Source organism: Panthera pardus, unplaced genomic scaffold (genome assembly GCF_024362965.1).
Source record: "Panthera pardus isolate Hobbes unplaced genomic scaffold, ASM2436296v1 HiC_scaffold_17, whole genome shotgun sequence".
Lineage (NCBI taxonomy): Eukaryota > Metazoa > Chordata > Mammalia > Carnivora > Felidae > Panthera > Panthera pardus.
The window spans coordinates 105,790,293-105,812,596 of NW_026526732.1; the positions used below are offsets into that span (position 1 = coordinate 105,790,293).

The window sequence follows — 22,304 nt, forward strand, 5'->3', positions numbered from 1 at the left end:
CTGATCTCACCATTTGTGAGTTTGAGCCCCGGGTCGGGCTCTGTGCTAACAGCTCAGAGCCTGGAGCCTGCTTTGGATTCTGTGTCTCCCTCTGTCTCTCTCTCCCCCACTCATGCTGTCTCTCTCTCTCCCTCTCTCAAAAATAAATAAACATTAAAAAATAAAAATAAAAAACAAGAAATAAGAGGAGTAAATGAAACACAAAGAGAACAAAAAGTATTTGTCCTGATTTTATCAAACGCGATTTTTTTAAATGTGTAATTACTTAAGTATATATGGAAATGTGCTCATTTGTTTGATGACGAAGTCCTTCCCTTTAGGTCAGCTTGCTTCTCATGCTTTACTGAGCACAGAAATCACCTGAGGTGATTGATACCATGAAAATTCAGATTCAACAGATCTGGGATGGGGTCTGAATTCTGCATATCTAAAAGTTCTCAGGGTTGCCTGTGCTTCTGGTTAGTGAAAGCTATGTTAAATATCACAGCTCCGTATTAAAAGCTAAAAGCTGGGGTGCCTGGTGGCTCAGTCGGTTAAGCATCCGACTTCGGCTCAGGTCATGATCTCACGGTTCGTGAATTTGAGCCCCACATCGGGCTCTGCACTGACAGTGCAGAGCCTGCTTGGGATTCTCTCTCCCTCTCTCTCTGCCCCCTTCCCACTTGCGCTTTTTCTATCTCAACATAAATAAGTAAAAATATTTTAAAAAGCTATGAGCAAAGATGGAGAAGTAGGCCATGATCCCTCCAGAAAGCCCTTCTAGCTCTGACCTCAGGATCAGGTTTCTTTGTGTCATGAAGCGTGTGGGAGACCAGAGCACAAACTTTTAGATGCCCACAGTTAGGACCTCCCTCCTTGTGCAGGGAGAGAAGATGAGCGTGTGTTTATGTATTCACGTACAAACACACTCGCCTACCAGCCCTGCCTTGTGCTCTCCCTCTCTCTTATTGACCATGCAATGCGTTGCTAACATGGGGACTCCACTCTGTGTGCGAGAGAAAGGATAGTACCTCAAAGATGTTGAAGGCATTAAGAGTCTGACAGGTTTCAGTGATCTTGTGCCATTTCTTCTGCCTGCATAAGAACCCCATATTTCCCTGTGAGTCTGGAGGGCAAGGTTGACTGCAGTGGGAATTGTCCACACAGACGCCATCGCATACACCTGGGGAAATAAAAGGTATCAGCATCAGATGGAGAGGCTGGGGCTCTGGGCTGCACGGGCCAATCACCAAGACGTCAGCACAGCGAGGGCACATAAACCCTGCGGACATCGGGTGTGTTTTCTTTGCAAAGTGGGGGGAGATTGAAATAGATCAGTGATTGTCATACTATTTTGGTGGCAAACACCTATTGCTTCCAACAAAACATTATCCAGAACTCACACATGTAAGGCAGATAAAAGTGGAACTATCCCAGTTGAAGTGAGAAGCAAGAGCCCGTGTTCAGTTCACTAGGTCTGTCACACTCCACAGGAACCCGCTGGACACGTCCTGTAACCCCTCTAGCTTCCTAGAACACAGTATGGAAGCCACTGCGCTCGATGTTCTTGGAGAAAGCTCCCAGCTCCGGAATGAGTATGTCATCAACGAGTTCTCACAGACCTGTTCCTAGCCACTGCTCCCATCTGACTTGGCTCAATTGAAAGAGTTTTTGGCAAAGAACTCTCAGGCCAGGATGGAGCAGAAGGTGCTGAGAGGAGAGGGGAGCAGGGGTCAAAAGTACAATTTAATAGGAGAAAGATAAACAATCCACATGCCAGCCATCCAGGCGTCCCGTCTGCCATGCCAATAAACAGAGGGCTGAGCCTGGCTATTACAATAATAAACATAAAAACTTCCATTTGATTACTAACCGCTGCCGACATACCTTGTGGCCTGGGAGACATCTCCTTGCTTTTGTTAGCAACCTAGAAAGGGAAAATCAAAATTCACATGAAAATTAATTATTGATATGCCAGCCCAATGATTCACTCTAGTCACAGACTAACAGCCACATCGGACTCAGTTCTGATGCCAAGATGCCTCCAAAAGCTGAGACCATGAAGTAAGTCCCCATGGCCCCATTCCTCATCAGCCTGGATGGCTTTCTCTCCCACTGCTACTCAGCAGGAGCAGTCCGGCAAGAAGGATCAACATTCTATCCAAGAAATGCACCAGGAGCAGAGGTGAGCTTACATGGAGATTAATGAAGGTTAGGCTGTAGAATTCCTTTTGTGTATGGGCCCCTTCCAAGCACTGAGAGAGGGTTAGCAATGTGTTCACTGATCGTGTATTTCATTAAAATTTCAAAAGCAAAATAGCTTAACCACCATCTGTTCAGACTATTATTTTTTGCCACTTCACCTTTCCTTACTTCACACTCTCCCTCATTCTGGATAGCACTAGAGAATCTAGAGAAGTAGAAGTTGAGTTGGGGATACATCTAGTTTGAATTTAATAGCATATATTTATGTAATTTGCAGTCATCAGCACATTACAAGGAGGACATCAACATATAAATGGTATTTACTTTAAGAGTAGTTACAATTAGTCACAGAACAAGAAAATTCTAAGTGTTCTGGACACTTTGCAGGTCATATATGAAAGAAACTCGTTAGGTGTTTTCCCAAAGCTGACAAAAGTCTTACATATTTACATGGCGTTACTAATAATGAAACGAGAAGCTGAAAGATATTCTTCTAAACCAACAATAATAAAAAACAAATTGAATCAGCAATGCTAGAGTGAAAACTGAATAATTTTTCTATTTTCTATCCAGAAAAAAATATTACAAAATTATTGGCATGCAAGTATGCAGCTAAAAATGTAGAGACAAAAATGTGGGCAGTTCGTTAATTAAAATATTGCTATTTTACTGGATTTATTACTGAATAATGCTGAGTAATTACCAAATCTAATTCTCTTCGGCATTTCTAAACTTGAAATTTGTTGCAATTACTTTCCTAAGTAGATTCTCACTTTACCCTCAATCTTGTATTTGTAATTTTGTATTCTTTTTCTTTAAAAAAAAAGTTTTTAACTTTATTTTGAGAGAGAGGGCAGGAGGGGCAGAGACAGACAGACAGACAGAGAGAAAAATCCCAAGCCGACTCCGCACTGTCAGCACACAGCCAGACTCAGGGCTCAATCTCACAAACTGTGAGATCATGACGGGAGACGAAATCAAGAGTCAGACACTTAAGCAACTGAGCCATCCAGGAACCCCTGTATTCTTCTCCTTTTACAGAACTCTCTTCACATCTGGCTTCCCCCTATCCTGAGCATTTCCCACCCCTCCTGATTAAAAACCCTTCTCTAGCCCACCCATTCATCAGACTAGACCCCTCACTGAGCAGCAGTATCATATTGTGGTCGAAGGGTATAGTCTTGGAGCAGACCGCCTGGGTCCAAATCCCAACACCACTACTTGAAACCTTGAAAAAGTTCATCTCTCTGGGCCTCAGGGTCCTCATCGATAAAGCAGGGTGAGAATGATACTATTAGAATTGTGTGATACCTCAGAGGACTTTAATGAAGAATAAATGAGATCAGCTATGGAAAACACTTAGAATGGGGCCTGGAATATCTTAAGTGGTACTTAAGATTTAGCTCCTGTTACTATTCTCTGAATATGAACTTACTATCTATTACATACAGAGCTCAAGTTCGTCCCTTCCAACAAGTCTTTCCAGTTTCAAATGGTACATCGTTCCCTCTCTGTCTCCTGTAGGATTTGTTGTTTACACCACTATACCTCTCATTCAATGCTTCACATATACTCACCTTCCTGCCTTTGACTCTCTAATCATTTTTATATATGCATATTATCTCATTTAAATTGTATGTTCCTTAAGAACAAAATCCACGGATGGATTTTGTATTGTGTTTTTTATACCCCCCTAAGATGCTAGTTCTGTGTTTTGTACATATATGTGTATATACATATTAGCTTGTATGTATATACTGACATACATGTGCGTGTGTGTGTACACGGGGAGAGAGAGAGAGAGACTGAAACTTCCTGTGTTTGTACCAGAAGTTTGCTCTCTAGTGGCTGGGAAGAGCCATGGTCCAATTCTCCAACTTGCATTCCAAGATCTAAACCACTAGGGAAGGAATTAGAAATTCAGTGACTCAACGGTGTGACTAACATGTAGAGGTCATGTCCCTCTCTCCTTCACTATATTGTTTCTCTCTGTGTTATCAAGAAGCAAGCCTGACACTTCCATTTTCTCTACCAAATAAGAATTTAAGAGAATCTGAATTGAGCATTTAGGGTCTGTCTAAAGTGAAGGGTATCACTGTGGACTCGTGAGTTACAATATCCTTCAAAGCACTGAGGCAAGCTGACTTCCCATTTTACGGTCTACAGATTCAAGCCTTATTTCATACCTGGGAGACTCAAAGGCTTTTGACCCCAACAAAAATAATAAAATGGCATTTTTTTTTTTTAGTTTTGAAAGACCTTCTTATTTTATAAATAAAGAAAGCGCATCTTTGATAGATGAGGTGATTTACACAAAACCATGCAGGGGGCTCCTCTTAGAGTTGGAACTAGAACCCAGCTCTTCTCAATCCTACAACACTGTTCTTTCCACCAAGCCATCCCATATGCATGTGGAGACAGCAGAGGAGGATGTAGGGTGTAGGGAGGTGATGCTCTAAACTCATCCTGAGAGGGTCATGGTCTCTAATACACCACAATAAAGCACTTAAAAGTGAAATTCCGGGGGCGCTTGGCTGGCTTGGTCAGTGGAGTGTGCAACTGTTGATTCTGAGGTTGTAAGCCCGAGCCCCACGTTCGGTGTAGAAATTACTTAATAAAGCCTTTAAAAAAAAAAAAAGTGAACGACTCCAGATAATACTTGGCCCATTATACAGACTCTAGTGAAGTCACATTATATTGATCACATATGTGGGCAGAAGACCGTGGCATGCTATTTACAAAGAATTCTAGAAATTCTACCTTCTTAAGTGAAAGATCCGATTTACTTCTTCCCAGTGAATTTGCCAAAGCACATCCATATATGACTCCTGGTCATTTCATTTCTAGGGTGGCATCCTATATGAGCCACTTGAGCTTCAGATGTCCTCAATCTTCAGGAGCGCCTGGGTGGCTCAGGCGGTTGAGCATCCAGCTCTTGATTTCAGCTCAGGTCATGAACCCAGAGTCATGGGATTGAGCCCCGTGTTGGGCTTCTCTCTCTCTCTCTCCCTCTCTCTCTCTTTCAATACCTCTGCCCCTCTTCTCCACTAGTGCTCTATCTACAAAAAGAAAAAAAAAAAGGTCTACAATCTTCACCATAACAGTAGGAAAAAGACCCTTTGAAAACCTGTAATCTGCTCAACTGAAAAGCTGCCTGAGTGCGTAGACAGGTCAGGAGAGGGGTAGCACTCAGAAACTCAGCATCCAGCAACTTCTAAATTGAGAAGAAAAGGATGGAATGCTCATAACTTGATCCCCAATAACCAAGAAAACAAAGTCAATCTCCCAGGCTCTGCCTATTCTTTAAGTTCTGCCTTGTGGGAAAATATGGATGAGGAAATGAAGAAGGGGAAGAGAACCAAACTGTGGGGTCGGGATGTCTTCTGAAAGAGGTCTTTCAGAAAGAGTCTTTAGCCTCTCCCAGAAGCCAGATACCAGTTCAGTGCTGGGGAAAAGGGAAGTCATGGAGAAAATTCCCATCCAGTGGCACACCACTCAGAAGATAAAGTAAATATCATTTGGAAATTCCCAGAAAGAATTTCCAAAGTCATTCTTTCCTAAGGAGGCTTTCGCTAAGAAGGCACTTATTAAAATGGAAAGAACAAGAAACAGAATCTGAAGAAACCGGGGCACTGGCCTTGGTCCTGTGGCTGGGTAGATATGGAACCTCAAGAAAATCACATTCCACACCATGGGCCTCAGTTTCCCTATCTGAATGTAGGAGATGGAACTCCTGTCCAGAACTTGTAGTCCAATAATAATACACTGTTCCTAAGAAGGTCAAAGTAGTCTTAGTCCTTCTCTCCCTCTCTCAATCGCTCAATGATTCTCCACACCTAATTTGAAGTAAGTAACTGTTAAGGACATTAAAATGACTTATGGTATGAGTGAAAATATTCTAGAGAGAGTCATAAGGCTCACTGCCCCACAAAACTTACAAATAGTACATTGCTACAAACCTTACCCCAGTTAAACCTTGATTAACCATTGGCTGTCAGAGTTCCTCATTTCTCCTTCTGGCCCATCCACTGTGTTCACTATCACGATTCTCATTCTGGGTGGGACAATGCCTCATTGAGCCAGACCATTCCTAGGGCCTGCCCACTAAATGCCATTAAGTATCTCCCAGTCATTGTGACATCCCTCACCGCCCCCACACTTTCAAGTGCCTCTACGGAAGTAGCACTGTCCAGCAGTGAGCAATGAAAAGTCATCACCGTCAAAGGATATGAAAAAAAAAAAGAGTTTATCACCCTTAAATCATTTGAGCCTCATTGCATCTCGGAAACTTGTAGAAAAAAATCAAAAGAAAAATAGTCTGAGGCTATTAGCTAAAACAGGTTTTGGTTACCCACAGCTGTAATTTCTTCTGGCTGGACCACTATCTTCTCCCTACACTTGAGCACAGGTAACTACGAGCTGCCTGACAGATGGGTTTTCGTTTCCATTTGCTCTCTCCCTACCGGTTCCTTCTCCCACCTCCCTTTGCTTACCTGGCATAATGTCCTGCAGGATTCTGTGGGCAAAAGAAACACTAAGCAGTAGAGCAAAAGCGTGTGAGTCATCGTCTTCCACACCGCTGCCTTTCTTGCTTCTATAAAAATAAATGAAAAAGCAAAGTGTCTCCAATCTGAAGCTTTCAAAGTCTCTCACTGCAGTCAGCCCGTAAGTCTGGGTTCTGTCCTGAGTGCTGTCAACTCAGACTTCTCTGCCCCAGAGGTGGCATCCCTGTGGCCTCCCATGGACCTCACCAGGAGGCTGCAGGTGTGAGCGGCTGGTGCCAGGAAGCACAGGCAACCTGACACCTGAGGTAGGAATCCTTCCAAAGGAAGCTGCCTGCTGGGGTGTAATGAATAATAGCCCACGTTCAGGGATCCAGAAGGATGGTTCACTCCCTGGGTTAGGCAGGCCTGAGAAACGTGTGGGTGGCTGTGGTGGAAGCTGAGTTGGGGTGCCTATGTGCAAACTCAGCCCAGAGACATCTTTCGAAGGAGAGTAAGCACCAGGCTTGGCCTATTATCTCATTCCCACCCAACTGGATTTTCGTAGGTAGGTAGCAAACTTCCCAAACTGATCTTAGTCCTGCTACTGTTATTTCTGCCAAAATTGATCTCAAAACTAAAATGATTCGTTGGCACCTAGAATAGCGCTGGAAACATGGTGGTGCCCACAATATACTCATTGAGGAAAGAGGAAAGAAGAGAGGAAGGCAAGGTGGGCAAGAAACACTGATGATTTATATCAGATCTGTGCTCTATCAGATCTGATCCATATCAGATCTCTATTTTTTAATAGTAAATTTTAATAATTTTAATATTTTTCATTTTGGGCGAAATCCTCTTTGAAATGTATTTGATATTTCTTTGCTTTTAGACGGCAGGGTTCAGAAGACTTGGACGTCATCAAGAAAGGCCGGGAGCTTTTGCAATGGCTGATATTTGCTCTTTGACCGTTTTTAGCCAGAAAGGAATAGCTTTTATCCTATTTGTGCATAATTCTACAGCAAATAAGGCCATTATTTTAAAGACTAGGCAAAATGTCTTTTTAGCCATATTTCCTATGTTGAAATACTAACCTAACTGAAATTCCACTGAAATCCAAAGGTTATTTACAATATTCTACATTGCCTGCTGCAGCCTCTTTCAGTGGTTTTCTAATTGTGAGGCTAACGACCAACCTATTTCTACCTATGTGCAGTCTCTTTGTTTTACCAGAAATGGAATCCTGGCCTCTTGAAAAGAAAAAAAAAGTCACCATTCTGCATTTAGCTGTATTCAGATATTGCATTTCCATATATATATATTTTTTTGTTTGTATTGTAAAAAAATTCACATAATGGAGCGACTAGGTGGCTCAGTCAGCTAAGCGTCCAACTCTTGATTTCAGCTCAGGTCACGATCTCATGGTTCGTGAGGTTGAGCCCCACGTCGGGCTCTGAGCTGACATTGTGGATGCTGCTTGGGGTTCTCTGTTTCCCTCTCTCTCTACCCCTCCCCTGCTCACTCCCTATCTCTCTCTCTCTCTCTCTCTCAAAAATAAAGAAATAGTTTTAAAAAATTCACATAATAAACAATGTTGTGATATAAAAAGAAAAAAAAAAGGCTTTCTGCTGAAGGTCCCTAGTTCTTTAAGCACAAGGATTATGTTGTTGCTCATCAGTTTTAAGTATATTTAGTTGCAACCCACATGGGCATACAATTTCAAATAAATTTCAGCCACGTTGGCATCCTTTTTTTCCAAGTCTTCCAAATGGATAACAATTCAGTACGAAAATCATCAGTCTTACCACAATGATCACCAATGCAGTTACTGCTTTGGGTAAAACCGTCAAAATTTTAAAAAAAATTAAAAGCCACTGATGAATTTGTTAACATAATTTTCATAAAATCAGAACATGAGTCCATGTTTTTCTGATTTACACAAATTTAATTTCATTTTTTTAATGTTCATTTTATTTTTGAGAGAGAGAGAGTGAGACAGAGCATGAACATGCGAGAGGCAGAGAGAGAGGGAAACACAGAAACGGAAGCAGGCTCCAGTCTCCAAGCTGTCAGCTCAGAGCCCAACGTGGGGCTCAAACTCACAAACCTTGAGATCATGTTGGACACTTAACTGACTGAGCCATCCAGTTGCCCCTATTTTACTTCATTTTAAATAGGCTCCGTGCCTAATGTGTGGCTTGAACTCACAACCCTGAGATCAAGAATCACATGCTTGGGGTACCTGGGTGGCTCAGATGGTTAAGCGTCCAACTTCAGCTCAGGTCATGATCTCACAGTTCGTGAGTTCGAGCCCCACATCAGGCTCTATGCTGACAGCTCAGAGCCTGGTGCCTAGAGCCTGCTTCAGATTCTGTGTCTCATTCTCTCTCTGCCCCTCCCCCACTTGTGCTCTGTCTCCCTCTGTCTTTCAAAAATAAATAAATGTAAAAAAAAAGAAAAGAAAAGAATCGCATGCTTTACTAACTGAGCCAGTCAGGTGCCCCTTCATTGGTTTTATATTAAAATTCTCATTATACAGAATGTTTTCTCTTTAACTAAAACTACTTTTTAAAAAGATTTAAAGAATGATAGAAGACAACAAACTTTCACTGTTCTGCCCAAACACTCAAATAGATTTTTCTTTAAGGGCTGGGAAGAAGTTGAATAACTAGATAAGTTCAACAAAACAATATGAAAACTACTTTTTGCTTAAAATGTTAAGGTGTTATATTGAAAAAAGATCCTTATTTTATGGTCCCATTGTTTTAAATTTTAAACATAGCTGTTTTAATTTTATCAATATGCATTTTGATTATTAATAAAATTATTTTTATGCATGGCAAAATGAGCACTTTGTGCTATATGTGGTAATGACCTTCACAGACCTTACAGTATGGACTTTTTTGATAGTTATTCTGCTATTAAAATTTTGGAGCCCAGAATTTTCTAACAACTTCTTTGCTATCCGGGACTAGCTTGTCATGGAAGGACTGGAGACCACAACTCTGGAATGCTATCTTTGCCCAAGTTTCAACAACAGTGGAACTCTAAGTACATTCTGAACTTTTTCTTAATTCTTTTACTTAGAAGAAACAGTTTCTAAAGTTGGCTTTTTTTGGCATTTTGCTTAAACACGGCTCTTTAAGTAAAGTGGACTTCAATAAAATCAATTTTCTTCCAGACTTGTTGATATTAAGCCATAGTCATTAGCTCTTTTTCCAATCCTGTGAAAGCAAAAAGTTTGAAAGAAGACAAAAGTATAGGGGCAAAACAGCAGCAAGAATCCCATCTTTGGACCCCCACCGCCTCCCACCTTCTTCCAATTTCCTTCTGAAAAGCTTTTGGTTTCTAATGGTTCAGACCTCCTTCCACCAGCTCAGCCTCACACCTTTCTGAAATGCAAGGGGTGGGGGTGGGGGGGGGGCGGGGAATGTAACTCTTCCCTCTAAAACAAATGTTTGTAAATGTTAGTTTCGTGTAGCCCAAGCCAAACAATTTGCTGCAGACATTGACTTCAGAGGAGGCTTATCTCTCAAGAACATACAACCTGAAAGAACAGTCATCTCATGCGAATCACACCAAAAAAAAAAAAAAAGCAATTACATCAGCACTGACATTTCACAAGGTAAAACATGCCAAATACAAAATGTTACTTTTTTTTTTTTTATTGTTTAGTTAAGAAACCACTTCCCTTCTCCTTTATAAAGAAGGAGGAGGAGGAGGAGGAGGAGGAGGGGAACAGTAAAGGTACTGGTAACTTGGCTAGATCTGCAAAGAGATAGTTTTTCCCATTCTCTGCTGTCTGCTTTCGAAATCTGAAAAAGGTGCCTAAGGTGTTTAATGTATGTTTATTCAACAGACAGAAAATGGGCTCCTCATTTGCAAGCAATGTCCTAACAGCTCGAAATTAAACAACCACAAAGATAACTTCTTTCCCTGTCTCCTCACTACCTTGGGGAAGCCACAGGCTAATGAGGCTTCTGAAACATCTCCAAGGGTTTGGGAACTTGGATGGGCTTTGTTCCCAGAAGTCCTGCAGACTCTAGGAGTCAAAGCTAGTCAAACAGGCATGACAGCAAGGATTCCAAAGTTCCAAATTTCACAAAAAGATTCTCATCTTTGCTAACAATTTAATTTCGAAATATCTCTTCCTATCTCTATGTCAAATTCCTCCAGCCCAAAGCCATACGTTGACTGGCAACAGGCACAGGTCACTAATGAAAGACAAAGCAGGCAGGAAGAGCAGGTGAGCTGCATGCTGGGACATGTTCTCTGTGTGGCTCCATCAGAAACAAACATTTGCTTAATTTAAACGCACACACATCAGGGAGGGAGACCAGAGCTATTTTATAATAGCTTGACTAGGGAATAACAAATCTTGATTGGGAAAAAACAAAGGTATACTGGAATACGAATCATGGCAATCACGAACAAAAGGAAACAGAAGTCCAGACAGGACTTTATCAGCCACTCAGGAGTATTTCAATCACCAGCTGTCAGCCGACAGTCTGCAGCTATTACTTGCATAATTAGGTTTTGCAGTGAGTTGCTGAGGCTTCCAGTGAGATCTGCAAAATGCTGTCAAAGCTCCCAAACAGCCTGGGAATACACTTCGGATGATCTCAGGGGTGGATGATCCCACTGCGTCTGTCTGTCATTTAGCCATCCCACTGTCTTACCTCCTAGTCACTCGCCAATCCCACCCGTCCTGCCTGAATCAGACATCACGGAAGGGAAGAGGAGAATAAAACAAATAGTCACTGTCTGTTTACTCTGTGTCTGGCACTATGTCTGCATTGACTCTTTTATTATTACTATTATTATTTTATTTATTTTTGAGAGAGAGCGCGCACGCACAGCAGAGAGAAAGGGAGACAGAGAATCTCAAACAGGCTCCAAGCTGTCAGCACAGAGCCCTAAACGGGGTTCAAACCCAGCGACTGGGAGATCATGACCTGAGCCGAAATCAAGAGCCTAACACCCAACCGACTGAGCTACCAAGGTGCCACTGCATTAACTCTTTTAATGTCATCAAGTAGTTCTGTGACACTGAAGTGACTTCATGTTTTTACAAAAGTAAGGGGCTAAAAGTTGACCCTGCCTAACCTCACAGGTACTAAGTGGCACACTTGGGATTTGGACCCAGGTCTGTGATTTTTTTTTTTTTTTTTTTTTTTGGTATGTCATATGGCTTTTCTAATAGAAGAAAGAGTTGATCTTTGTATGGGGTTAATTCTCTCAGAACATTTTCACAGGTAACTTTCATCTTGCCATCATAAAATGTTATGAGCTAGGCAGAGAAGTTATCATTTTCCTTTTTATCAAAGAAGAAATTGTCCAGATACCAAGTAGCTTCCCCACAGTGGCACCCCAAGTTATTGGAAGACCCTGACTCTTTTCACCCCGATCCAGGCTCTTTTAACTACATCATTCTGTCCTTTCCTCCTTCTTGTCATAAAGATATAAAAAGGCTGGCCATCATCTCTAGCAAAAATAATAATAATAAATTGATTGATTGATTAGATAGAAAGATAAATGAGAGAGATCTAGGTTTAAATGACCTTAAATAAACTTAAAAATTAAATAGAATTGCCTTCAGAATTCCTTCTGTCCTTTTCCTGAGTCATGTCCCATGCTGTGCCCAAATGCTCAGGCTCTTGCTTTCAGCTGCAGTCTAGAAGCTCCCTCCTTGGACAAAACTCCTCACTCTGAAGCAACCTTTCTCACATCAAGGCCCTCTTTCCTAGGTCTTAAGAAATTCATTTCACTGACAAAAAGGAACAGTTAACCAATCAGATAAGCTGACTCCCAGTGAAGTGAAAATGACTACCAGTGGTGATGTGATTTAGTCATCCCAGGTAAGTATACATTTTAACAGGGTTTTTCTAGAGGTAACCTCTCCCACAGGAGGAAATAAAGGCAGGGACCCAGGTCAGTAGGCCAGATTCTTGGGAGTAAGGATGGCTCTCCATGCCCCAAACCACACCCACAGAGCTACATACTCACATGTTTAGATGAGCCCTCAGGTTTCTCCTGAAACCCAATTTTTTTTTAAAACTTTAAATCATTTTCATTGGTTTCCCCAAACCTTGGCCAGCTTCTCTAAATCTTTTTTGAACTGGCTGCTTTCCTCCTTAGGCATGTAGGTTTCAAGCAGTGCTAAGTAATGGATGATTACTCATACCTGAAAGATAAATAGTAAACAGGGATGAAGGTGTGCAGAGGGCACCGATGTCAGGCGCTTGGTACAGGTGTGCCCTGAGAATCAACTCCCTCATGAGTCACCACAAAACCAAGGAGAGGATTTATCTAATAGTCAGAGGCTGCCAGGATGAGTTAAAGAGATCATGCAAGTATACAAAATGTGGAAAGGAATGCTGAAAAACCTGGGAAACCCAAATCATTGTAGGACTACAACACTTCTGGGACCCTAGCATACAGAAAGAGCTGGTACGGCAAAAAGCACGGTATGCAAATTTGCTGATGGCACTTATACAGACAGTAGCAGAAAAAAGAATATGGGAACAGTATCAATGTCAAACAACAATGAAGGGGATAGGAAATTATGATAAATCCGTATAAAGGCAAGTATAATATTTTGTCAAACACTGGAAGGACACCAAAGTATTAGCAACTACCAAAAAAAAAAAAAATGATCGAATAATTTTCCACATACCCCATTCTTTATTTTCCACAAATAATTAGATTTATAATTGGGGGAAAATAAATTCTTTAGCATTGTGGCAGAAAGAGCATGAAGTAGGTTGAAAGTCAGAAGATCTGTGTTCTTCCTCCAATTCTGTCATGATTCATGTTCTGAAATTTGGCAAGATCTTGAACTTCTCTGAGCCTCATTTCTTCATTCATTCAGAAAACATTTATCTTGGGTCTGTTTCATGCAAATAAACTTGAGGATCCAGAGACAGTTATGAAGGAAGACAAACAAGACAAGGTTTTTGGGAATCGGAAGTCTAACTAAGGAAGATGGAAAATATAAAGGGTATACATTAATGCTATAAGTATTCCCTCTGAGGTCTACAAAATATACTTTACAAACCTATGGCAAAAAGTCATAAGCTCTCCCTCCAGGGACTTTGGGGAGCATCACAAACAAGGTGGCATTTGGTGTGGATCTTGCCAGGAGGTGAGGAAGAACAGTATTCCAGACAGAGAAATAGTAGGTCCAAAGCAGGAAGCATGAAACAGCCAGGCATGTTCGGAGATGACTGGGAAGGTCACGAAGTTGAAACAACAGGTGTGTGATGGAAAAGCAATATATGTAGCTCATCAGCTCTGATGCTCTGATGCCAAAATGAGGTGGGTTATGTGCCACAGGAAAGCAATGGGATTCTTCCATGGATGATGAGGAACCATCAAATCCTTTAGTGACAGCATCAGAAGTCATTTAAGAAAATTATTCTGGGGCGCCTGGGTGGCTCAGTCGGTTAAGCGTCCGACTTCGGCTCAGGTCATGATCTCACAGTCCATGAGTTCGAGCCCCGCGTCAGGCTCTGTGCTGACAGCTCAGAGCCTGGAGCCTGTTTCAGATTCTGTGTCTCCCTCTCTCTCTGCCCCTCCCCTGTTCACGCTCTGTCTCTCTCTGTCTCAAAAATAAATTAAAAAACGTTAAAAAAAAAAAAAAAGAAAATTATTCTGCCAACAGTGTAGAGGGTAGGAAAGAAGGCAGAGATGAGGGCCAGGAAGCCAGTGGGGAGGCCATTCCTTAATCCAGGAGACCAATCATAAAGCCAGGACCATGGCAACGGCATTCGGATGGATTCAAAAAGAACCCAATGACCAAAAGAGCAAGAAGAAGGGATGAAGAAGTGACTACTATTAAAACTTAGGTTTAGAAGAGTAAGCAAAAGTTTAAGAAAGACAGCATTCGTGAAAAAGGTAGTAGAGAAAAACGTGAGGTGGTTGTTTCTAGACTAAGCATCCAGGTGGGTTGAGGTGACCTTAATCAAGAAAGGAAGTACAGAAGGAGAAACAAGTCTGGAAGACAAGAGAAACAAAAGAGATAGCTGAGCTAATATTCAGGTAGTACAGGGGCACCTGGGTGGCTCAGTCGGTTAAGCGGCTGACTTCGGCTCAGGTCATGATCTCGCGGTCCGTGAGTTCGAGCCCCGCGTCGGGCTCTGTGCTGACAGCTCAGAGCCTGGAGCCTGTCTCGGATTCTGTGTCTCCTTCTCTCTGACCCTCCCCCGTTCATGCTCTGTCTCTCTCTGTCTCAAAAATAAACATTAAAAAAAATTTTTTTTAAATAAAAAATAAAAAAAATAATAATATTCAGGTAGTACATACCTGGAAAAATATGTCTCAAAAGTTATGTATTTCCATTAATGTGAATTTGCTCCCAAAGCACTCCTATCAGCTTTCAGCTTTCAGTAGTCGTCAGCATTTTTTTCTATAAAAGCCATACTACTGTCATGGCTGTGGACCACATGGAGCCATAAATGCTTTATCCTTCTGCAAAAGCCTCCCAGAGCTGTATCATCACAAGAGTGAAGGCTCAGAAGTGAACAAGCCCAGCATAAAAGTGCATAATAACTAATCGTTATAAAACAACTCTTAGATGATCAAAAAGCATAAGTCTCATCACCTAAGAATGATTTCTGAACTATGGATGTCAATAAAAGCATTAAATTTGAATTTTGTACAATATAAACCCTCATAATTATGCTCCTTGATGAGTAATATTTCCATTTTCTTTTCACAAAATGAGAATATTAAAGTGAGAAATTTAAAAAAAATTTTTTTAACGTTTATTTATTTTTGAGACAGAGAGAGACAGAGCGTGAACGGGGGAGGGGCAGAGAGAGAGGGAGACACAGAATCGGAAGCAGGCTCCAGGCTCTGAGTGGTCAGCACAGAGCCCGACGCGGGGCTTGAACTCACGGACTGTGAGATCGCGACCTGAGCCGAAGTCGGCCGCTTAACCGACTGAGCCACCCAGGCACCCCCTAAAGTGAGAAATTTTAAAGAGCAATCTTACTCTGATCAACATGGTAGTGGAGGGATTAAAAATGTGGATTTCTTGACTCAGTGCCTTAATAATTACATTAAAATATGCACACTCATTCAACCAGAGATATTTTTCATTAGATCACAGGTTGGAGTTTTAGATTATTTTTTTTTATTTACTTATTTTTGAATGTTTTTATTTCTTTCTGAGAGACAGGAAGGGAGAGAGCGAGAGAGAGAGGCAGGATGTGAGTGGGGAGGGGCAGAGAGAGAGGGAGACACAGCATCTGAAGCAGGCTCCAGGCTCCAAGCTGTCAGCACAGACCTTGAACTCCTGAACTGCAAGAACCTGAGCTGAAGTTGGCACTTAACCAACTGAGCCACCCGGGAGCCCCTCTGATTACTATTTCAAACTGAAAATAGTTATTTCAGATGAAAAAGGTCTGTGTTTTTTTTTGGTGCTCTACGTGTGTCACGTTTGACATTTGGTATCTCTCATTTATATTACATTTATTTGAAAGTAATTATCTATAACTCATATGTATGGAAGAGTCATGAATTATTCTTTTCTAACACAAATAGAAAAAGAAAAATGTCCTTGAGTAGATCTTCAAAAACTAAAAAACAGTAAGAAAACAGTAAAAAAAAAAAAAAACAAAAAAAAAACAAAAAAAAACGCTAAGAAACCTGAAAGGGTATTTCCATCCTGTTTAGTTCTACATATTGGACAAAAAAATCTTTCTGGGGCACCTGGGTGGCTCAGTTGGTTAAGCATCCAACTTCAGCTCAGGTCATGATCTCACAGTTCATGATTTCCAGCCCTGCATCAGGCTCTATACTGACAGCCTAGAGCCTGCTTCAGGTTCTACGTCTCCTTTTCTCCCCGTCCCTACCCCACTCACACTCTGTCTCTCTCTCTCTCTTAAAAATAAACATTAAAATTTTTTTTAAAAAATCCTTCCACTTTTGGTTCCTTACATTTTACTTTCTTTCTTGTGTTACATGCCTTTTCTCTATATTCACTTCATTTCTTGCTGGAATGTATCTTTTTAAACTTCCTTTTTTTTTTTTTTTAAGTTTATTTATTTATGTTGAGAGAGAGAGAGAGAGACCCAGCAGGGGAGGGGCAGAGAGATGGAGAGAGAGAACCCAAGCAGGCTCTGGGCTGTCAGCACAGAGCCCACCGTGGGGCTCAAACCCACAAAGTGTGAGATCACGACCTGAGCCAAAATCAAGAGTCTGACATTCAACCGACCGAGTCACCGCGGCACCCCTTTTTAAACTTCCTTTGATGAAGATGTCTGCATTGCAAACTCTCTTAAACTTTGAATGTCTAAAAATATTCTTACTTTATTCTCATTTTGGATGATTCAATGAATGAGTAATGATCAAAGCATCAGTGTTTCCTTTTTTTAAATGTTTATTTACTTTTGATAGGGGGGAGAGGGAGGGGCAGAGAGAGAGGAAGACAGAGGATCTGAAATGGGCTCTGTGCTGACAGAGAGCCCGACGTGGGGCTTAGGCTCACAAACTGCGAGATCATAACCTTAGCCGAAGTCAGATGCTTAACCAACTGAGCCATCCAGGCACCCTAAGGCAGCAGTGTTTCTATTCAAAGGGTGATTTGTTTATAATTTGGTTCTTGGACAGAAAGAGACTTGCACCAAGTAAGTTTTGAAATGGCTTTCATGGAGGAGATCCCACAAGAAGGACAGCAGGCAAAAAGAACCAAGGCACAGGGAGTTCAGGTGAATGAGGCAGGGCGTCTCAGGCACAGCCAGCATTTTGGAGGAAAGCAAGATCTTCTGGATAAATCCATCGGGGAGGAGTCAGCACTTTCTATATTTAGGACAAGCACACCATGACCGTGATGACCATGTGTAGCAGGCACACAGTTAGCAGTCATGAAACCAGGTTGGCACGGGGGTAATAACTATGTTTTGCACTACAATTGAATGTAAACAGCACCGGAGCCCTATTTGAACCAATGATGGAAAATTTGCCCATACAAGATCAACTCATCGATTTTCAGTTTAAAGTAGGTCTCTTTTGAGCAATTCAACATTTGCTCCTTCGTTTCCTCTTCCTTTCTCCCCAGGGATGATATCCTAGCATCAGAAGAGAGGCATGCAAGGCTAAGCCTCCAGCCATGCTACTTTCTGCTGCTCTGGACAATCACGGCTGGTCTTTGGGCCTCGGTGTTCAGCCTGCACATCTGTGCCCCACTCTTTTCTCTGGCAGCCAGGTCCACAGAGATCACACTGATTATTTTCTCAATGTTAAAAAACTACCCAGATCAGGTCCGGTCTGCAACTTCCCAGGGACACGGGGAACTGCTCCTCTCTCTCCCTGCTCTGATTCAGAACACAATCTTTCTCTCCCCTAAGGTCCAGTTCTTGCTCGAAGAAGCCCAGTCTTCTTTTTGGAATCAGCTGGAAGCAGGACACCATTCAGCCATTTTGCATTGGCTTTGTGCATCTCCTGCTTTCCTTCATCAGTTATTCTCCCTCCCCAACCCCCATGCCCCAGAGCACAGAGACTCCCTGGACATTGGCAACCCAGTTCCCCTGGAGGTGACAGGACCTTCCATGGGTACTCAGGGGCAAGGAGCACTAAATGCTGAGATACCCAGCATTAGGGACCGTCACAAAACATCTGCATGACAAAGCTTGCACAGAAGTGATGGTGCCACTCTCTTTCCAGCTATGAGACAATCCAAGACTGCTTAAGACTTTCAAAATTCTTGCCAGACTCTTCAAGAGGGAACCCCTTCAAAGACAAGGCTGAGATAGAAATTGCTGCAAGACAATTGCAGGGGGAGGGGTGACTCAGAGACTGCTAACCGATTTAGAGAATTTCTATATGGAAACATGAAATCTTAAAGACCAGATGTGTTCTGGGGGAAAATGTATGCTTGCCACAACTGGAACATTATGCCCAAGAAGGGGCCTTTAATGGTATTTACTCATACTCATTGTCTAATGCATAGTAACTTATAAGGCCTGCTTTGCTATGGACAGAGTTTTCATTTTGTTGTTAAATAGATTTAATTTGTACTTTCCTATACAAAACTCTCAAAAGAACAGAATCATTCTCCATCATTCCATTCTTTTATTTTTGAGACAGAGGGAGACAGAGTGTGAACAGGGGAGGGGCAGAGAGAGAGGGAGACACAGAATCTGAAACAGTCTCCAGGCTCTGAGCTGTCAGCACAGAGCCTGACGCGGGGCTCGAACTCACAGACCGTGAGATCATGACCTGAGCCGAAGTCAGTCGCTTAACCGTCTGAGCCACCCAGGCGCCCCTCATCATTCCATTCTTTTAAAACAATGACATATAATTTGAAAAATACCAACAATAGGAAATAATGGCTTTGACTTCTCAACAGTCAGGTGTTCTTGAATGTAGCCTTTCAGAACTCAATGTGCATTTCTTTTGGAGGAATACACTGGACACCTATTATGATTATTGCTATTAATAATTTGCCTAGCCGTCCCCACAGCACTCACATACGTCTGGAAACTGCTTATGTCATTCATGTTTACTGTTCATGCAGCCATTTTGAAGATGGGCCAGGCCAGAGCTGACCCTGTCTGGGCCAACCAGTCCTCACCCCAGGGACTTTCAGGCTTCGATAGGAGGAAGGGAATGGGAGTCACTCATTTCTAGAGAAGCTGAAAAAGAAAGCCACCCATAGCAGTAATTTCTGACTTTGGTTGCACATTCCCAAAAGAACTTTTTAAAAAATTGCCAATTTCTAGACTCCGGTCTAGACCCATTGAATCAGAATTTCTGGCAATAAGGCTCAGCACTAATATTTCTCCAAAACTATTTATTTTATTTTGAATAATTTCGTTACTACTGGAAAGTTGAAAGAATTATACAGTGAACACTAATATACCCCTTCATTTAGATTACATTAATTATCATTCAGAATGAGTGAGTTTTTAAAAACTCCCCAGCTGATACTAATATACAGAAATGAGATCACCCCCCCCTCCCCGCCCAGTGATCTGGAATTGAGAAGAATCCAACTACAAAAAAGAAGGACAGTACAAAATGAAGCAGATACACCAAGAAGGAAAAAGATTTTAAAACAAGAGAGTCCTGGTAATGCTCAGAATTTTGTATTTCATGCCCTGGGTTCCACGAGATACCCTAGTATCTTTATAATAAAATCACCTTTGGGACTTAAAGTAGTATGATTTAGGAGCCTGTTCAGTGCAACCAAAAAATTCAAGAATAATATGCAAAGGCAGTATGATTCTACAGACTCACCCCTAACTAAAAATGAAACCAGAGTTTATTGACTTGAGAGATCAAATACATTAAAACACATAGACGCATGCACGCACGCACGCACACATGCACTTAAGTCATGAATTCCCAAGATAACGGGATCACAGATAATGCCACATGCTAACCTAGGGTTCTGTGGAAGAAGCCACTGGTGTTCTAAAGCAGACTGTTTTTCCACTGGTGAATTAAGTCCCGTCTTGTACAATGCAGACACAGTACCAAAGGGTGGGGGGGGGGGGGCGGCTGTGGGAGTACCCTGCCCCAATGGTGGGAACTAAGTATTCTATCAGTGAGGTGGTTCAGAACCACCAGAACATGCTGATAATAAAAGCGAGACTGAATTTTAGTTGGTTCTATTATTTTTTTAAGACACAGTTAGAAATATTATTCTCCATAGATATTGCAATCCATTATCTCCTGGACCAGGAACATACCACTTCCACCCCAGACCCTGTGCCTCTGCTCCCTGGTCCAATTTTAAATATTTATTTACTTTTGAGAGAGAGAGAGAGTGCAAGCAGGGGAGGGGCAGAGAGAGAGGGAGACAGAGGATCCAAAGTGGGCTCTGTGCTGACAGCAGAGAGCCTGATGTGGGACTCGAACCCACGAATCGCGAGATTCACGAGCTGAGCCAAAGTCAGAGGTTCAACTGCCTGAGCTACCCAGGTGCCCCATTCGTGATCACGTTTTAGAAAGACCAAGCTGTCACCAGGCTTGGAGCTGTTCCTCCGCCCCCCCCCACCCCCAATCTCAATACATTTGAATAAGAGTTGTGGTTTGTATTACAGATGTTCATTCATTTTGAAAAAAAAAACAACAAAACAATGATGCTGTAACTGTATATCATGCAAATACAGGGTTTGGACTAGTGCCATTTTAGGATACTAGCCCTACAGGCATAACGTACAAGTTTTGCAGTCTTTTAAGGCTAATTATTTGCCCTGCAATGTACTTGAAATCATTTCTCTGAGCTACAAATAAGTTGATGTTTCCAAACTAGAAGAATAAAAACAAACTCCGAAAGAGATTTAGCGCAGTTAACCAGAGATAGTGTGAGATGAATTCAAGCCTCACTCTTTCATCTGTGAGTTTACTGTAGAAACACACACTTTGTCAAAATTCAACAGATAGGAGTTTTTAAGCAAAACTAAACTCTCAAAATTCACATTCAAGAAATAGCGATAAACAATCCTTCTGGAAAAGGCAGGAAGAGCTAAGCAGCCACCACAGTAATTTACAGCAGGATGTGAAAGTCAATGGAAACAGAGGGGTTTGGGCATCCCCTGCCCACTGTGGAGACTGACGCAATGCAGAAGAGCTTATGAGCTGAGAGAAATGTCCCCAAAGTTTACAGGCCTCCTGAGAAAGTCTGATCTGAGGAAAGTAAGATTCAGGATCAAATTCTCAATGCCATAGGTTAGTCGTTGGAAGTGCAGGATCTTTTTTGTAAAAGTGTAAAAATATTCCTGTTTTCAGAGAGACTTTGAAAGCGGGTGATATCCAATAATAAGTAAAATTATAGAGAAAACATCACAAAGGTTGATGAGGGGAAATAATGATTTAATAAACAGTGAATTCGCTTCTGTTATTTGCACTTAATCATGTTGAGGCCATTAGAAAACAAAATGATGTCTTCAAAGAATCCAATTTCCTGGACTCTGATACTTGGATGGAATCCGAGGAGCAGAGGGTAATAAAAACAAAATATTTTCTTACCGGACTGGAGCTCTAAATGAATTATGTCAAGCGCCTTCAAATGATCAAATTCCTTTTTAATACTTATTCACTGTGTATGTTATTAATTAAATCCCAAATTACAAAGCCTCTAAAGTGTAGAATCATAACGCATGGCTCATCTCTGAAATCCTCTCTGAAGGAAGTCACTGGAGGGAGAAGGAGGACGTGGGAGTACTCACTGTGGCTAGCCAACAGCAAAGTCACCGGCACACTTGCCCCACTCCGTGGCAGCTGAAGACACAGGTGTCAATGGCTCTCCTCCGTTGTTATCTGGCAACAAATCAGCAGGCTCCTGTACCTCTGACCAGTCAATTTAGCCCCGAATGGCGGATACTCAAGCTGAGGCATTCAGGCTGGGCCCTGCCCTAGCGCCAGCCCCAAATACAGGGGCCCCACAGCCCGACAGACGAGTCCTGCATAGGAGTAGCTCCTGCAGTGGGAGGGGCACAGTACCGGAGAATGGATGAGTCACACACTAGATGATACACTCACAGACTCTCACAATAAGCAAAGGCTTCCCTTTTTGGCAATGGATCCAGGACTACAGTGGTGGCTCAGGATCCTTCGTTCTTGACTATAGCTATTGACATCCTTACAAGTCTGCCTCAGCCTGAAAATGGGGAATGGAAAACACAAGTA

The 22,304-nt window shown here is 42.0% G+C and overlaps 1 protein-coding gene across 1 annotated transcript in view; it reads right to left on the reverse strand.

Moving 5' to 3' along the window:
* ADGRF2 (adhesion G protein-coupled receptor F2) overlaps window positions 1–22,074 on the reverse strand; it is a 42,228-nt gene extending 20,154 nt beyond the window's left edge. The window contains exons 1-4 of the mRNA XM_019457360.2: window positions 21,845–22,074; window positions 6,678–6,778; window positions 1,867–1,906; window positions 1,011–1,162 (exon numbers count right to left, since the gene is read on the reverse strand). Of these exons, the coding sequence (XP_019312905.2) occupies window positions 1,011–1,162; window positions 1,867–1,906; window positions 6,678–6,749 (264 nt within the window). The 5' untranslated portion in view covers window positions 6,750–6,778; window positions 21,845–22,074. The remainder of the gene's footprint in view (window positions 1–1,010; window positions 1,163–1,866; window positions 1,907–6,677; window positions 6,779–21,844) is intronic.
* Between the last annotated feature and the right edge of the window lie 230 nt (window positions 22,075–22,304).